The sequence below is a fragment of the Carlito syrichta genome, unplaced genomic scaffold, assembly GCF_000164805.1.
Source record: "Carlito syrichta isolate Samal-C Ts95f unplaced genomic scaffold, Tarsius_syrichta-2.0.1 Scaffold169247, whole genome shotgun sequence".
Classification (NCBI taxonomy): Eukaryota; Metazoa; Chordata; class Mammalia; order Primates; family Tarsiidae; genus Carlito; species Carlito syrichta.
The window spans coordinates 1,270,722-1,286,863 of NW_007113343.1; the positions used below are offsets into that span (position 1 = coordinate 1,270,722).

Below are 16,142 nucleotides of genomic sequence, written 5' to 3' on the forward strand. Positions count from 1 at the left end.
GCACTCCAGTCTGGGCGACAGAGTGAGACTCCAACTCAAAAAAAAAAAAAAAATTGTAACGATTTGTTATATGTTTTGGATACAAGTCCCTTATCAGATGTATGATTTGCAAATATTTTCTCCCATCTGTAGGGTTGTCTTTTCACTTTCTTGGTAATGGCCTTTGAAGCACCAACGTTTTTATTTGGATGAAGTCCAGTTTATCAGTTTTTTTTTCTAAGAAACGATTGCCTAATCCAAGATCACAAACATGTACCATAAGCTTTTGAAAAGTGATGTTATTTGCAATAACTCTCTGAGGAAAGAGCAGTAGACCCACTTCACAGATCAGGAAACTAAGCAGTCAAATGCCAGAGCTGGGATTTAGACCCAGTTCACTTGGACTGTGAAGCTCATGTGCCTCCTCACCAAGTCCCTCCACCCTGCGTCCCTCACAGGGCTTGGCATAGTGGCTGGTACATGGTAGGCCCACAGGTACTGTACCTGGTAAATCCTCCTTTAACTCTTATGTTTCATAAGCATAGTCGTGAACATTCTAGGGTTAGAAAATGTAGTCCATTTCTTCCCATCTCATAAGCTACACCTTGACCTGACATTTTTATGTCTATACTCTTTTGCTTACTTTAATACCTTTTTAGGGTTTGCTGAAGATGGTGGTATATAGGCTGAATTAGCAGCTACTACTAGGTGCACAGCTTTCACGTGTTGGTTGATTCAGGTAGACTGAGATTTGTGCCTCAGTTTCACTGCTGACTAGGGGTCCGTGTCTGTGATGCTAGAGGTTACCAAGAGTCTCTCTCCTCTCTTACCTCTGCAGTGTCTCGTCATTGGAGGAGGACCCTGTGGCTTGCGCACTGCCATTGAACTCGCCTACCTGGGAGCCAAAGTGGTTGTGGTGGAAAAGAGGGATACCTTCTCCCGGAACAATGTGCTGCACCTCTGGCCTTTCACCATCCACGACCTGCGGGGCCTGGGAGCCAAGAAGTTCTACGGGAAGTTCTGTGCCGGCTCCATCGACCACATCAGTGAGTGGAGCCTGTGGTGGGACCCCATGAAGGGAGGGGGCTGATGCTGGATGGGACATATCTCTCCATATCTAAGAGTCCCCAGATTGTTCTGTCTTGCAAGATCCTGGGGGCTTCATACATGCAACTAGTGAACTCTTAGAGAAGGGCCATTCTCTAGGTCCTATGCCACATCCCACTCAGCTGTAAGCATCATGAGGTCAGGGACTGTGGCATATCTTCATCACCAGAATGTTTCAGGCATAAGAGAGTACCGGCACATAAAGATGCTTGATAAACATCTGTTGGATGAATGAATGATACAGGAAAACTGAAGAGGTAAATAGCATAGTCTGCACCCTCAGGGAGTTCACCAAGATTTTGTGAGTAGTAAAATGTGCTTTAATAGAGTTGTCACACTTACTAGGAGAGTTCAGAGGAGGAAGCCACACAAAACTGCTCCATGGGCCAGAAAGTTGAGACTCTCCATGCAAAGACATTTACACATTGTGCTTCCGGTGCTGGAGCCATGGCAGGTTCTAGAACAGAGGAATGACATGACTGGATGCATGTTAGCTGACAGATCCCATAGCACAGCTTTAAAAACTTGAGCTTTAGAAAGGGAGAGGGGCAACCCCCTGGGGTTCCCTCCCACTGTGGGAGCTTTTCTGTCTGCTCAATAAATCCTGCTTTAAAAAAAAAAAAGAAAGTGAGAGAGCATCATAATGGGCCTTCAGCCAGAGTATGAAGGGAAGTAGAGAACACAGATTCAGGTCCTGGACCATCCCTGAAAGCTTACACAGGGTAAGATGAGCGCTGAGACCCTTCTGCCCTGATGCTGTGTAAGCCTGGGTCTCTCGGGACAAGGTCTGTACAGACGGGTTTTTGGACAGGCACATTCTTCCATGCAGCTCTGCCATTTTATACAAAGTTGGCCCTTGAACAACACAGGCCCGAACTGCAAGAGTCCACTTATATATGGGCTTTTTTCAACTAAACGCAGATGAAAAGTTCAGTATTTGAAGGATGGCAACCCACCTATACGGAGGGCCAACTTTACCTATACTTGGGTTCTGTGGGACTGGCTGCTTGACTTGTGTATGCACAGATTCTTGAACACTTGGGGGTCCTGGAACCAATCCCCTGCATATATCGAGGGACAAATCTATAGCAATAGTCACCCACAAAAGCCCAGGAGGTTAACAGATTCTGAGTCCAAAATCTGTTCTTTCCATTTCTGTCCAACTTGAGGCAAATTCTTTACCCTCTTCTAACCTCAATTTTATCTCCTGTAAGCTGTGACTAATTCCTGTCTCTCAATATTGCTAAGAAGATTAAATGAGGTCAAGTGTGTAATGTGTTTAGCACTATGCCTGGCATACATAGTAGGTGCTCAGGAAAATGTTCTGCATCCAATGGTCAACAGTAAGGAAGAAGCAGCCACAGTCCCCAGACTTCAGAACCCAGAGCTGCTCCCACAACCGGTGTCTTTCTGTGGAGAGGGGTGAGAGGACAGTGCTGAGACCACATTCTCTATGTGGACAAGAATTGATGGGAATGACTGGAGAAAATTATCAGCCACATGGGGTGTAATTCATTCAGACGCAAGAGGAATTACCAGCAGTGGCCCCAGAGTTTATTCCCGCTTTGGGATGAGAAAATTCCAGAAGTCCAACGGAAAGAAATTTGGATTTGCTTAGAAAGCTGCAGTGTCAGCTTTTAGAATGTTCTCTGCCACCCACGGAAGAATGTATGTCAGTGACCAATTTAGAATGGCAACATTGAGCACCTCTTTCTCATCAAGTCCCTGTGACCGGCAGAGCTAAGCACCAGGAGGTCTTGTGAGGGCCCTGGGCAGCTGGGCTGGTTTCCTGGCTAGGAGCCCCTCTCTGTCTCAGTGATGGGGCTCTCATTTAACGCCTAGCCCATGGAAGTGCCTTAACATGCAGATGTGCTGGCAGGAATCTGGAAATGAGATTGAGGCTGCCAGAAGAATGGTTGTCGAGGGTAGCTCTGGTACCCATGAGAAGGGAGGCAGGGAGAATTTATTGAGCATCTACTGTGTGCTCAAGCCAGTTAGCCTAGGAAGCTAAGGAGCGGCCAGGCCTCCCCTGGAAGGATGGTTCATGGCAGAAGGTGGGTCGGGTTCTTTAAACCCCAGCAGACTGGCTTCCTTTCCAGCCCAGCCGTGTCCTCAGTGCTCAGCAGTCCTTGATTTGTCTTGTTTTTGCGTCCTTCTGCAGTTCCCACTGTAGCTGCTCCAAACCTCCAGCATAGCCTCCTTGTTTCTAGCAGATGGCCTCCCTCCTAGGCTCTGGGGAAAAGCAGCCACTGGCGGCACCCTGTTCCAGCCCCACTTCCCTTCTCTGCCACCCATTCCTTCCTCCCACCCCACATCAGAGCAGAGCTGGCTGCCTCCCTTCTGACTCCAGATTCTCTGGCTTCCTTCCCCACTTTCTGCCCATCACTGAGTCCTCCTGTTCCTCACCTCATGCCTCCTCCTCAGGCCTCCATTGTTGCCCCGTTTCCTTTCCTGCTTCAAAGTATTTATCCTAGAAAGAGGATGTGCAGACTTGGCATATACTTTCCATTGACACCTTCCAAGACTGCAGTCTGATTTCTCCTACCACAGCACTGAAGAGATCACCAAGGTCTCCAGAAGCTTCCTAACCCCCAAGTACCCTGGCCTCTTGTAGTCTTCATAGTTCTTCATCTCTCTATGGGATGGTCCCTCTTCTCTTGGCTTTCAGGACCCTGGATCAGGCCCTGTTCTGCCACTACCACCCCCTCCCCCAACACCATTCCCTGCCCCATTCTCTTTACCTCTGTTCCCTCCATTAAAAGGTATGTTCCATGTCTCTTAGCATGACACCTGGCACATGGTAGATACTCAAAAAAATGTTAAATGAGCTAAGCCCACTAAATACGGGGGGGCCCACGGAAAGTTTAAAACTTCTCACTTTGCATAAAAATACTTGGAGGCAACCCCATTTATGCTGAATGGCCGGAGACAAAATCAAGAAATGAGGTTCCACTCATTGGGGGAGTTTTGAAGAGTGGATTAGAGATGGTGAACCATGGCCTGGCTTGGGGGGAGAATTTCCTACCCCACCCCTCACCACAGGATGACCAAGAGCTGAGGCAGAGGCCCCGTATAGTGAGTCACTGACCACTGACTTGACTTATGCTCCTTTACTCTCTGCTTGCTCCTCTCTGCATCTGCACTCATCAAACCCAGACCCTAGCTGGGGAAAGAGGCCAGAAAGAGAGTGCCTCTCTCACCAAAGCATTATCTAACGGCTAGCGCAGGATCTTGGGATCAGACAGGCCTGGGTCCACACGCTAGTTTTACTGCTTATGTGACTTCAGGCAGGTCACCTCACCTTGTTAAGTCTCAATTTCTCATCTATAAAATGAGGCTAATGATCCCAAGGGTTAAATGAGAAAACACAGAGTGCTTTGCACCTAAAATAGCGCTCAAGGCTGATCACTGTTGTTGTATTGCTGGGCTCAGAGATCACAGAGCAGTGGTGATTGTGCAGTATTCTGCACGCAAGAGGCACTCAGGCATTGCTACGGGCAGTTCATCTCTCTCCTTCCTTCCTTCCTGACAGGTATTCGTCAACTGCAGCTCATCCTATTCAAGGTGGCCCTGATGTTGGGGGTTGAAATCCATGTGAATGTGGAGTTTGTGAAGGTTCTAGAGCCTCCTGAAGATCAAGAAAATCAAAGTAGAGTATCGATTTCCTTTTCTGTCTAGAAATCAGATATTGCAAATGGAAACACATTTGCAGTTGCCGGAGGATGTTTCTGGAGGAGTTGTTCTTACTTGGAGCTGTCTGGCGTCATTCCTCTGAAGGATGTTTTACGCTTTTTGACCATGGCTCTTCAGCTCCCAGGAGATTTATTATTAAGCCATTAAACGTATGATTTGGTTACCCTGTGCCTAGAGGATACTACTTTGGCAAGTTTCATACCTAGATATGTGGATGCACTAATTATACTCACAAGATGTTTTAAAATCCAGTAAAAAAAGTGAAGTTTCGCTGGGTTTGGTGGCTCAGTCTGTAATCCTGCGCCTTTGGGAGGCTGAGGTGAGTGGATTGCCTGAGCCCGCAGGTTCGAGACCCGCCTGGGCAGCGAGACCTCATCTCTACAATAAATCAAAAAATCAGCCGGGCATGGTAGTGCATGCCTATAATTCCGGCTACTTGGAAGGCTGAGGCGGAAGCATCACCGGAGCCCAGCAGGTCGAGGCTGCGGTGGCCGGGAGCGGCCACTGCACTCCAGTCTGGGCGACAGAGTGAGACTCCAACTCAAAAAAAAAGAAAGTGAAGTTTCTAGAGCAATCATGAAATAAAGTTCAGGATATTATTTAGTATATAATATCTTAACTATATTTTAACCATTACAGTATAATTTGTAAACTGTAAAGTCCATCTATATAAATAGGTCTCAGTTAGTCATGCTTTTCTTTTTCCTTTTAGTATGACTATTTAAGTTCTCACCTTATATACATACCATGGTCAGAGAGTGGTATTCATGATGCCTCTGCATCTTACTTTCAAAATCTTCTACTGCTTGGAAAGGGCTTTGAGTTTGGGGCCAGCATAGTGCCAAAGACCTCGTAGTTTCCTGAGGGTAACCCTGTCCTCTGCCCAGAATATTTGAGGATTCAGGAGGAGGCTTTAGTTACTTTTTGCAGCAGGACAGTATTCATTACTTAGCATACAGAGACTATGTGCTCCTAATTTTTTCCAAGCCTCTAGTGGACAGTAAATCTTAATTTTGGGTAACCAGCCAGGCTTCACTTGAAAAGGTTTTAGCAAAAGACAGTATACCACACAAGAGAACATGTTGAATATGAAACAGAAATTAAGACTGGTCTCATTACACCCTGCACATTCTTTTGAGTCTATTTAGCAATGGAAGGCACTGAGGAATATGGGAGCCTGTGAAGAGAACATGGTAGAATCTCTTGAAAAATAAGGTGCAAGTGAGACTAGTTTGAGAACCACTGAGAATAGTCTCCCAGTAGAGACCAGTAAAACCAGGCATGGAGTTGGTGTTGCTGGTTTACTTCATCCTGGTCTGAACTTGAGGGGGAATCTGGGCAGTTCTAGCCCTTTCCTCTGGAGGCTCTGCCCGGGATGCATATACCTGGTTGCACCATCCATTTCTCACGGCCAGCATAGAGGTGTTATAATCATCTCTCTTCCCACCCCTCTCTGTCAACTCATCTTATGTTTCTGTCCTGGTAGAAATTGGCTGGCGGGCAGAATTCCTCCCCGCAGATCACTCTCTGTCGGAGTTTGAGTTTGACGTCATCATTGGTGCCGATGGCCGCAGGAGCACTCTGGAAGGTGAAGGCTGTTCCTTTTGGGTTAGGGATGAGGGGGCATATGGAGGGGGGGTGAGTGGTGGAGAAGGTGGGCAAGATAATGGGTGCCAAAGCTGGATGGGGGTCTGGATAGAAGGGCAGACTGTCCTGTCCTTCCTGAGGTAGAGTGGCCCATCCTCCCATGAGGCTCAGAGTATGAGGACAGCCATTTGTTTCCGTCTCCACCTCAGTCTTCTCAACTGTCAAGAGCAGGACACTCTCAGAGTGTTGTGATGAGGGCTGGGAAAGGACTAGTATGTGGAAATGTGCATGCCATGGTGCTAAGCACTTTATACTTGGTGTAAGGTAAACGTTTTCATTCTAGTAACGGGATTCGTTCACTTTTAAGTGTATTACTACTTACACTTGAAGAAGGAGCTGTCTCTTTTCATAACTTTTCAGCACACCCACTGCTGGGCATGTAAGTCTTGCCAAACTGTCAAGGTGCGAAGTCATGTTTCTCTGAGCTCAAAAGCTGGACATATCACTTGCTCTCTTTGCAGTGAGATCCAGACAGTTTGAGAGAGAAAACCCAGTACCAGGAAAAACTTCCTTTATCTCTACCCTTCCAAGACTGACCAGTCCACAGGTTAACTGTGCTCGCTGGGGACCACAGTTGTAAACAACGTGGCCCTACATGGCATCCCGTAGACTAGAGGTAGTTCTGCCTTTGGAGCCACCCCCTCCAGGGCCACAGGCTGCAGATGCCTGATTGAAAGGGCACATCCTCTGAGGATAGGACATATCCCCTGGAACAGGGCTGATCTTGGAGGACTCAGGATGTGTGGGCCGCCTAGCTAGAGCCCTTCCCATCTAACCATGCAGCCAGGCTATTGGTCCCACCCTTCTCGCTTCCCTTCCATAGCCACCTCCCACTATCATGAAGCAACATCGGACAGGGAATTTTTAAGCAGCCAACCTGGATGCCATACTATTAGAATGTATGGGTTACGTTGGTGGTTTGGTAAAAATGTAAATCTGTAGATTTGGAAATCCAGGATCTATTGTAGCTTGAGTACAGTTTGGCATTTCATGGACATGGAAAGAACAGTGGGAAGGATGAGCCTTTTGAGTCAGTCAGAACCACCTGGATAGACCAGAGCAGGATTTCTCGGTATTGGCTCTATTGGCATTTGGAGTCATGTCATTCTTTGTGTTAGGGGCTGTCTTGTGCATTGTAGGATGTTTGGAGCATCCCTGGCCTCTGTTCACTAGACACTAGTAGCATCCCCAGGTGTGACAACCACAAATGTCTTCACATATTGCCAAGTGGCACCTATGAGGAAAAATCACCCCCAGTCGAGAAATGCTAGACTAAAGAACAATGGCAGTGTCTGGCCTTTTGGACAAAGGTGTAATGAAGAATGATACAAAGGAGGGGTATTGAATAGAAACTCAAGGTTCTCAAGTCAAAGAAACTGTTGATAGAGGCGACCAAGAATCAGTGTGAGCCTGGAGTACAGTATGAGCAGATGTGCAGGGGCTTCCCAAAGGCAGCTGAGGGAAGGTCATGTCCTGAGAGTCTGCACCTGTGGATAGACACCTGGAATTACACAAAGCACCCAGCATGCCTGGAGGCAGGGGACCTGGAATTGCAGGAATGGTCAGATGCCAGCAAGCAGGTGATTAGGAGGGAGACACTGTTGAAAAGTGACCATCTGCTGTGATCCTCTGTGTTACCACCACTCAAAAGCAATGTTAATGTGAATCACGGAAAATGATAAGCTTTCTGAAGATTTGGAGTACTAAATTAACTGCTAGTTAGAATTCTGTCTATTCATTATACATTTATTCAGTGAGTACTGAGAGCTCATCCCTGAGAATTTGTATATGAGTTTCCTAGGGCTGCCCTAACTAAGTACCGCAAACTGAGGAACTTAGCCAACAGAAATGTATTGTCTCACAATTCTAGAGGCTGGAAATCCAAGATCAAGGTGTCAGCAGAATTGGTACCTTTTGAGAGCTGTGAGGAAGAATGGGTTCTATGTCCCTCTCCTAGCTTCTGGGGTTACTGGTGATCTTTGGTGTTCTTTGCCTGTGGAAGCATCATCCTGATCTCTGCCTTCAACTTCACATGACGTTCTTCTTGTGTGTTTCTGTCTTCGAATTTCCCCTTTTTAGAATAACACCAGCCATATTGGATTAAGGCCCCACCCTGCTTCTGTATGACTTCATCTTAACTAATTATGTCTACAATAACACTAATTCCAAATAAGGTCACTTACTGAGGTACTGGGGGTGAGGACTTAACATATGAACAACATCTTCAACAATACAACCTATAACAATTGGAGATACAAAGAAAATATATTAAATCCTTGTCCTGCAGGAATTCAATCTAATAATCCTACTTTTCAAAAGGGGGAAAAAAAACATGAAAAATGCCAACAAAGTAGTTTTAATCCTGTGAGTTCAAAGTGCATGCGGGTCTCTCGTAAGTATCTCTAGCAACAATGCCTGAAACATCTTTAAAAGGGTGAGCTTTGTGGTAGCCTGTTGGGGATGGTCACTTGCACCCTTAGTATGCTGAAGCCTAACCAGATACTATAGGTTTTAGAAAAGGACAAAGTCCCACTGACTTTGCAAGACCTCTAGTGACATGTTTCTTTCTTGGTATTTCTGCCTGCTGCTGTCCTCTAAAGCTTCAAGGTTCTAGTTTCAGTAGCCTGTGGGGCATTTGAGGATAGCTTTCTTGGTAATCTTTTTCAGTCTTCACACCACTTCCAGAAGATAGACCCACTTTTTCCTGTCTCCTCACGCAGGGTTCAGAAGAAAAGAATTCCGTGGGAAGCTGGCTATTGCAATCACCGCCAACTTCATAAACAGAAACAGCACAGCTGAGGCCAAGGTGGAAGAGATTAGCGGTGTGGCTTTCATCTTCAATCAGAAATTTTTTCAGGACCTTAAAGAAGAAACAGGTGGGACCTTCACCTTTCTCCCAAGCATCAAGCTACGGTCCACAGTTTCTAGAGTTTAGAGAGGCATTATTGGCTTTCCAGCTCTTGAGACTGGAGGGACTCACTCCGACAGAGTGGAATCAGAGATTTCTCCTTAGGATAAGTGATAAATGCACAAGATTCCTTCAAGAACAAGAGAGGTTCTTGAGGGAATGTTCTGGATGTTGTATATGAAATGAGATAAATAGAATAAATAGGAATTTATTTATAGCCTGCAATCCCAGCACTTTGGGAGGCTGAGGCAAGTGGATTGCCTGAGTCCGCAGATTCAAGACCAGCCCGGGCAACTTGGCGAGACCTTGTCTCTACAGTAAATCAAAAAATTAACCAGGCGTGGTAGCACTCACCTGTAGTTGCCGCTACTTGGAAGTCTGAGGCGGAAGCATCACCGGACCCCAGCAGTTTGATGCTGGGGTGGCCGTGAGTGTGCCACTGCACTCCAGCCTGGGCAACAGAGTGAGACTCCAACTCAGGAAAAAAAAATTTATTTATGAGGTCGACATTTACAGAATGCCCATTATATGTCAATTTTCAATATTGTGGGGTACAAATTGGAAATGGACATGATCCCTCCCTGTCTAGTGGGGATACCCACTAAATATCTTAATGCAGGATAGCCAGCGCTGTGCCCAAGGTCAGCATGATATTCGGGAACATTCCGAGGAGGGAGACAATAACCTGTGGGTGATACCTGTAGAAGTCGAGGTGCTTTTGTGCAGTGCAACAACTGCCCTTTCCCATGAGGGATGTCCAGGGACTCCCAGGGAACGGGACGCTTACTTCAATCAGTTGACACCTAGTCAAGGGCCTTGAGGATAGAAAGTATTGACTTATTCACTCAATAAATATTTACTGAATGTCTACTATGTGCCAGATGCTGTTCAAGGGCCTGAGACAAAGCAGTAAGCAAAACGATGTCCCTCTCTCCTGGAGTTTGTATTCTATGGGGGTAGATAGTCAGTACACAAATAAATAAGCACACATTGGGTGAGGATGAGGATAGTGTAGAAAAACAAAACAGGGTAAGGGAAAAGAGAGGGATGAGTCACTTGTCCCCAATTAAGTCAATTCTAGGCTTTTTTTTCTTTTTTCTTTTGAGTTGGAGTCTCATTCTGTTGTCCGAGCTGGAGTGTAGTGGCATACTCATGGCCACCCCAGGGTCGACCTGCTGGGCTCTGGCGATCCTTCCATCTCAGCCTTCCAAGTAGCCAGAACTACAGGTGTGCACTACCACGCCTGGATAGTTTTTGATTTATTGTGGAGACGAGGTCTCATCAAGTTGCCTGGGCTGGTCTTGAACCTACGGGCTCAGGCAATCCATTTGCCTCAGTCTCCCAATGTCAGGATTACAGGCTGAGCCACCAAGCCTGCCTTTCTTTTTAACCTGATTTAAAATACATATATGTCTCCTTGAAAGGGCAGTGTAGGCCATGCGCAGTGGCTCAAGCCTTTAATTCCAGCACTTTGGGAGGCTGAGGTGAGAGGATTGCTTGAGCCCACAGGTTCGAAACCATCCTGGGCAACATGGTGAGACGTTGTCTCTACAATAAATCAAAAAATTAGCTGGGCGTGGTAGCACATGCCTGTAGTTCCAGCTACTTGGAAGGCTGAGGTGGAAGGATCGCCAGAGCCCAGCTGACATTGCTGGGGTGACCGTGAGTATGCCACTCCAACTCAAAAAAAAAAAAAAGGAAAGGCAGCGTAACAACTATGTTAAACAATTTAACAATGTGAAATAAAATCTTTATAATGAAAATAAATCAGACACAGTCTGACCACCTGGCGCAGACATGATCTTCATAGTTATGTACACTTTTTCCATAATTTTCCACCTGCTTGCTTTTTACATAGTTCCGGCCCTCATTGTAGTCCATATTCTGCTATTCTGCTTTTCTCATTCAACATCACATTCTAAACATAGTCTTTCCGATGGTCAGTTTTAGGGGCTGCAGGATACCTCAAGTAGATGTATTGTTACCACCAAAGCATTTAAAACAAGAATTGGCAGACTATGGCTGGTGATGTATTTTTGTGTTGCCTCCGAGCTAAGAATGGTTTTATGTTTTTATTTATTTTCATTTTTTAATTTTTTTGAGACAGGGTTTCACTCTGTTACCCAGACCAGAGTACAGTGGTACGATCACAGTTTGCCACAGCCTTGAACTCCTTGGGCTCAGGTAATTGTCTCTCCTCAGCCTCCCGGGTAGCTGGGACTATAGGCACACACCACCACACCTGGCTAATTTTTTTGTCTTTTGTAGGGATAAAGTCTTGCTATGTTGTCCAGGCTGGTCTCAAACTCCTGGGCTCAATCGATCCTTCCTCCTTGGCCTCCCTAAGTGCTGGAATTACAGGTGTTAGCCATGGCACCCAGCTGGCTTCATATTTTTAAAGGGCTGAAGAAAAAAATAAAAAGGATAATATTTTGCAACACATAAAAATTGTATAAAATTCAAATTTCAATGCCCATTGACAAAGGTTGATTATAGCACAGTTGTACCTATTTATTACATTGCTATCGATGACTGCTTCCACTGTGAGCCATTGCGACAGAGACCATATTGCCCACAGAGCCAGAAATATTTACCAGCTGACCCTTTGCAAAACAAAATTTGCTGACCTCTGATTTAGGCCTGCCAGTTATTTGCTGTTACAGATAACACTGCTTCTGTTAAATTATTTCTTTAAGACCATTTTCTAGAAAAGGATTCGTTATTGAGCCAGACTCTGCCTCTTGCTGCCCACAAGGGTGTGAGCTCACTGCCCAACCTCTGCGTTTCACCACAGTTGCATTATTTTATTACAAGCTTTAATATTTCCTTCCAGCGCATTATGTCCTGTTGAATGATTTAAGAATTCTCCAGCCCTCCCTTCCCTTCGAAAACCAAGAAAATAAACACTTAAATCACCAAATAGAAATTGATGTGTTTTTCCACACATCTCAATGAGTTTCCTTTTACCTTTCTGTCAGGTTGCCACCTTCGGCCATCTTTCACAGCGGTCCCCTCACACAGTGACAGTGGTGAATTTCCACTGATTCTCCCTGGGGCCGTCTGCACTGATGGCTGCTTCCTATTTAATTGTAATAAAGGTGTTCCTATGGTGACCCAGCACACCTTGTGTTGAATGCTGATATGTTGCCACGGGTTTGTTCCTTCCTCTCCCCTCAAATAAGCTAAGCCAGTCATTCTCAAGCTTGAGTGTGAATCATAATCACCCAGAGACGGTGTCAAAATGCAATGTGCTGGCCCTATCCTAGGCTCTCTGATTCAGGAGGCCTGGGATGAGTCCCTGATAACTTGCATTTCTAATAAGTTCTCAGGTGTTACTGGCTGGCCAGAGACCACCCCTTGAGGGCTACTGAGCTAAGCTGTCCTCTCACCGCAGGGTTTTAAGTGCACAAGCCTAGTCTGTGAGCTGTTTTGCAGTGTTTGGGAAGTACAGTGAGATGGCACCCAGCCATCTTCCCAGAGTTGTTCCTACCGTGGCACCTGAGTTTTCACATATAAACAGGAAAGGGGTAGAAACATCCCTTAGCGTAGTCTCTAGAGAATTCCCACTGCTCCATGCAGCCATGGTCGCACAGAGGGCATGGTGGACGGGATTTGGAGTCAGATAGGCTTGGGTTCAAATCCAGCTGAGTGGTTGCTTGGCTTCTGCAGCCAGTGGCAAGCCCTTGGCCTCTCTACAGTTTTCCAACTCTAACTTAGAAATACTGATCCACGGCCCATACGGACATTGTGGGTTTTAATAGACATGATGTCTTTGCGGGCCTACAGGAGCTGGTTGCTTTAACTTGGGTAAGTTCTGGCACTCTACTTTATCTCTTTCTTGTATGTTCTAAAAGCTTGTCAAACACAAATATTCTACAGATAAATAATGAGACTCAGAATGAAGCGACATACAGTTCCTGGCACACAGTTGACACTGAGGACATAATACTGAGTCTGTGACTGCATCTGTTTTCAGGGATTGATCTTGAGAACATTGTTTACTACAAGGACAGCACTCACTATTTTGTCATGACGGCTAAGAAGCAGAGCCTGCTCGACAAAGGTGTCATCATCAACGTACGTACCTCTTGGCTGTGGTGTCCCAATTGACTTTTCCCTTGTGACCTGGGCTGGCTAGTGGCATCAGCAGGTGTGAGATCACACATCCCGCCAGACACTGAGTAAGGAGAGAGGTGGGGGAAGGACTGCCCACTCACCACCATCTTCCCTTGGTGTTGTTTGAGCCAGTGCCAATACACAGAATTTTCTGCAGAGAGGTGCGTGGCATCCCTTGTGAGACCTTCACCCAGGTGTTGATGCAGATCAGCTGAGTCTCTTCCTTCCCCAAGTCTCATTCAGCCCCTGCCCCTCCTCTGGGAAGTCACATGTCATTTGGAAGCAGATGGTAGCTCCTTGTCCTTGCAGGACATAGAGATGCTTTCACCTGTGACTGTCACACTGTGGATGGACCCTTGCTGTGGTTTGGGAAAAAGCTCACTATTTGTGCAGTCAGAAGAACTCGAGCTGAATCTTGGCTCTGCCACGCAGTAATTCAAGATCATAGGCAAGCTATTTATTCCTCCTGAATCTCAGTCTTCTCATCTACAAAATAAAAGTAATAGTTTCTGTCTGAAAGGGCTCTGGGAAGGAGAAAATTAAAAAATACATAGATACAGAGGACCTAGGACAGTGACCAGCCTTGTTTGAACACCTGCTTTTTTGTCCTGCTGGCTTCCTGGCCTATGCTTCATGGCTTTGCAGCATTGTATTTAAATACAGAGTAGGACTAGAAGGAAGAAAGATATGGAGGGGTGGCTGGAAGCTTCTTTGGTCAGGTTTGCCACCCTTTCCAGAGCCCCTGTTGCTGCTCCCAGGTGCATCCTCAAGATAAGGATCATGCAGCCCAATACCAGCCTGCTCCCCGGGTGTCGGCCTGGAGCCCAGGCAGCGCGGTGACCATTCATTGAAGCTTGTCAGAGAAGAATGCGCCTATCTTCCCACTCACTGGTGCTGGCAGCCAACTGGGCAACACTTGTAACCCAGCTGTCCCCTGGGCTGCCTCTGCCTCAGCTCAGGTGTTTGCAGAGAGCCTGAGTTGTGGACAGGGCTGTGTGTGGGAGCTAGGTGGAGCCAGCTGAGTTCAGCCATGGGTGGGTGGGTAATGGGTTTCATATCTGTGCCCCACTACTGGCTAGGAAGTCTGTGGGGGACAGCATCCCCTTCTTCCCTCGCCCCACACCTATCCCCCTGTAAATTCCCGCCTCAGGCTAGAGTTGACTGTCGGATAGTAAAGACCATGTAGGGGTGCAGATAGTGGGCATCTTTGCAGAGAGGGTACTGGGCAGTCAGGCAATTGGGTTTCATGTTTCACTGGCCAAGTACTTTGGCCTCCTGGGATGCTAAGGTCACCTTCAAAGGTCATCCCGGGGCATTTGCCTGGCAATGACATATTGCTCGTGGCAACTTGACTCCTCGACAATTGTCAAAACCTCTCCGGGTCCATGGTTATCCTCACCAAGACTTTTCTTCCCCTCAGAGCACTCAGAGCATTTCTGAGCTGGTGCTGAGGGTCTCGAGGTACCAGACAGAGACTCTCATCTAGAAATTGGAGAATTGGACACTTGACTGTATAAGGAGCTCTAGCCTGAGCCTCCTGGCATCCAGTCAAGCTCTGTGGCATTTGTCTGGCCTATCTACCTTGAGTTACTTAAATTTGCATTCTTCTCTTGCTCCTCAGAGGAATGACAAGTCCTCTGTTTTTATCTCCTGTATGGATCCACATCTTCCTTCGGGTATACAGAAGGTGCTGAGTAAATGTTTGTTGAATGACTGACTGGTCAAGAAGTTTCCCTTACCAGCTTCCCCACCTTTTCCAGCTGATCCCTAGGTTTCTTTCCATGGCTGCTGAAGGAAGAGTAAATTTCTTCCTCAAGAAGCTATGCCTCTGGGCTCCCAGCTGTATCTACTGGTCTTTTTCTTCTTCACCAGGAAGTTGTCCTACCCCAGAACCTCCCAGGACCCTGACTCTGCTGGCCCCCATACATGTGGGCGGGGATTCCTGGACCCAGGACATGGTTCTCCTCACGGTGGGAGGGAGCTTGGAGTATGGCTGCCAGCTGTGTGAGGCACGAGGCAGGCGCATGGCCTAGGGGATCTCCCGTTATGGAGTCCACCCTCGTTTGAAGCACCGGCAGACACTGCCTCACTTCCTGTTTCCGTCCACAGCCTTTTCCCAGCTCATGCCTCGGGGGTGACTGTGATTTATTTATTTATTTTTTTTAATCAAGGTCTCACTCTGTTGCCCAGGCTATAGGACAGTGGCTTGATCATAAGTTACCACAGCCTCCACCTCCTGGGCAATCTTTCTGCTTCAGCCTCCCAAGTATAGGACTACAGGCACTTGCCATCACACCTGGCTAATTTTTTTATTTCTGTGGAGACGAGATCTCACCATGTTGCCCAGGCTGGTCTCAAGCTCCTGGGCTCAAGTGATCCTCCCGCCTCAGCCTCCCATAGTGCTGGGATTACAAGTGTGAGCCACTGTGCCTGGCCTTGGAGTGACTTTTCTTATTGAGTCCCCACCCTTTGCTCATTCTTACTGCTTCCCTCTCCACTGCCCTTCCTCTCTGTCTAGAATCCTGTATCCTCAGTACTGCAGGCCTGTAGAAAATGGGACCCAAATTCAGCCTCCTGCCCCACCTTTCTCCTAGAACGACCTCCCTGGGCCTGCCCACTTTGCTTAGAACCCTGCCTCTTCCCCTGCTTTTGTCCCTCCTACCCTTGTTCTCACCTGCTCCCTATGGTTCTG

General features: G+C 46.9%; 1 protein-coding gene across 13 annotated transcripts in view; it reads left to right on the forward strand.

Annotated features, from left to right (window-relative positions):
• Positions 1 to 16,142, forward strand: part of MICAL2 (microtubule associated monooxygenase, calponin and LIM domain containing 2) — a 152,527-nt gene that overhangs the window by 86,491 nt on the left and 49,894 nt on the right. For all 13 annotated transcript variants that reach the window (XR_002481526.1, XR_002481527.1, XM_021709223.1 and 10 more), the window contains exons 3-7: positions 818 to 1,025; positions 4,619 to 4,735; positions 6,266 to 6,367; positions 9,147 to 9,302; positions 13,311 to 13,411. Coding sequence is in view for 11 of the 13 variants with exons in the window: in XM_021709223.1 (XP_021564898.1) it covers positions 818 to 1,025; positions 4,619 to 4,735; positions 6,266 to 6,367; positions 9,147 to 9,302; positions 13,311 to 13,411 (684 nt within the window). In the remaining 2 variants the exon portion in view is untranslated. The remainder of the gene's footprint in view (positions 1 to 817; positions 1,026 to 4,618; positions 4,736 to 6,265; positions 6,368 to 9,146; positions 9,303 to 13,310; positions 13,412 to 16,142) is intronic.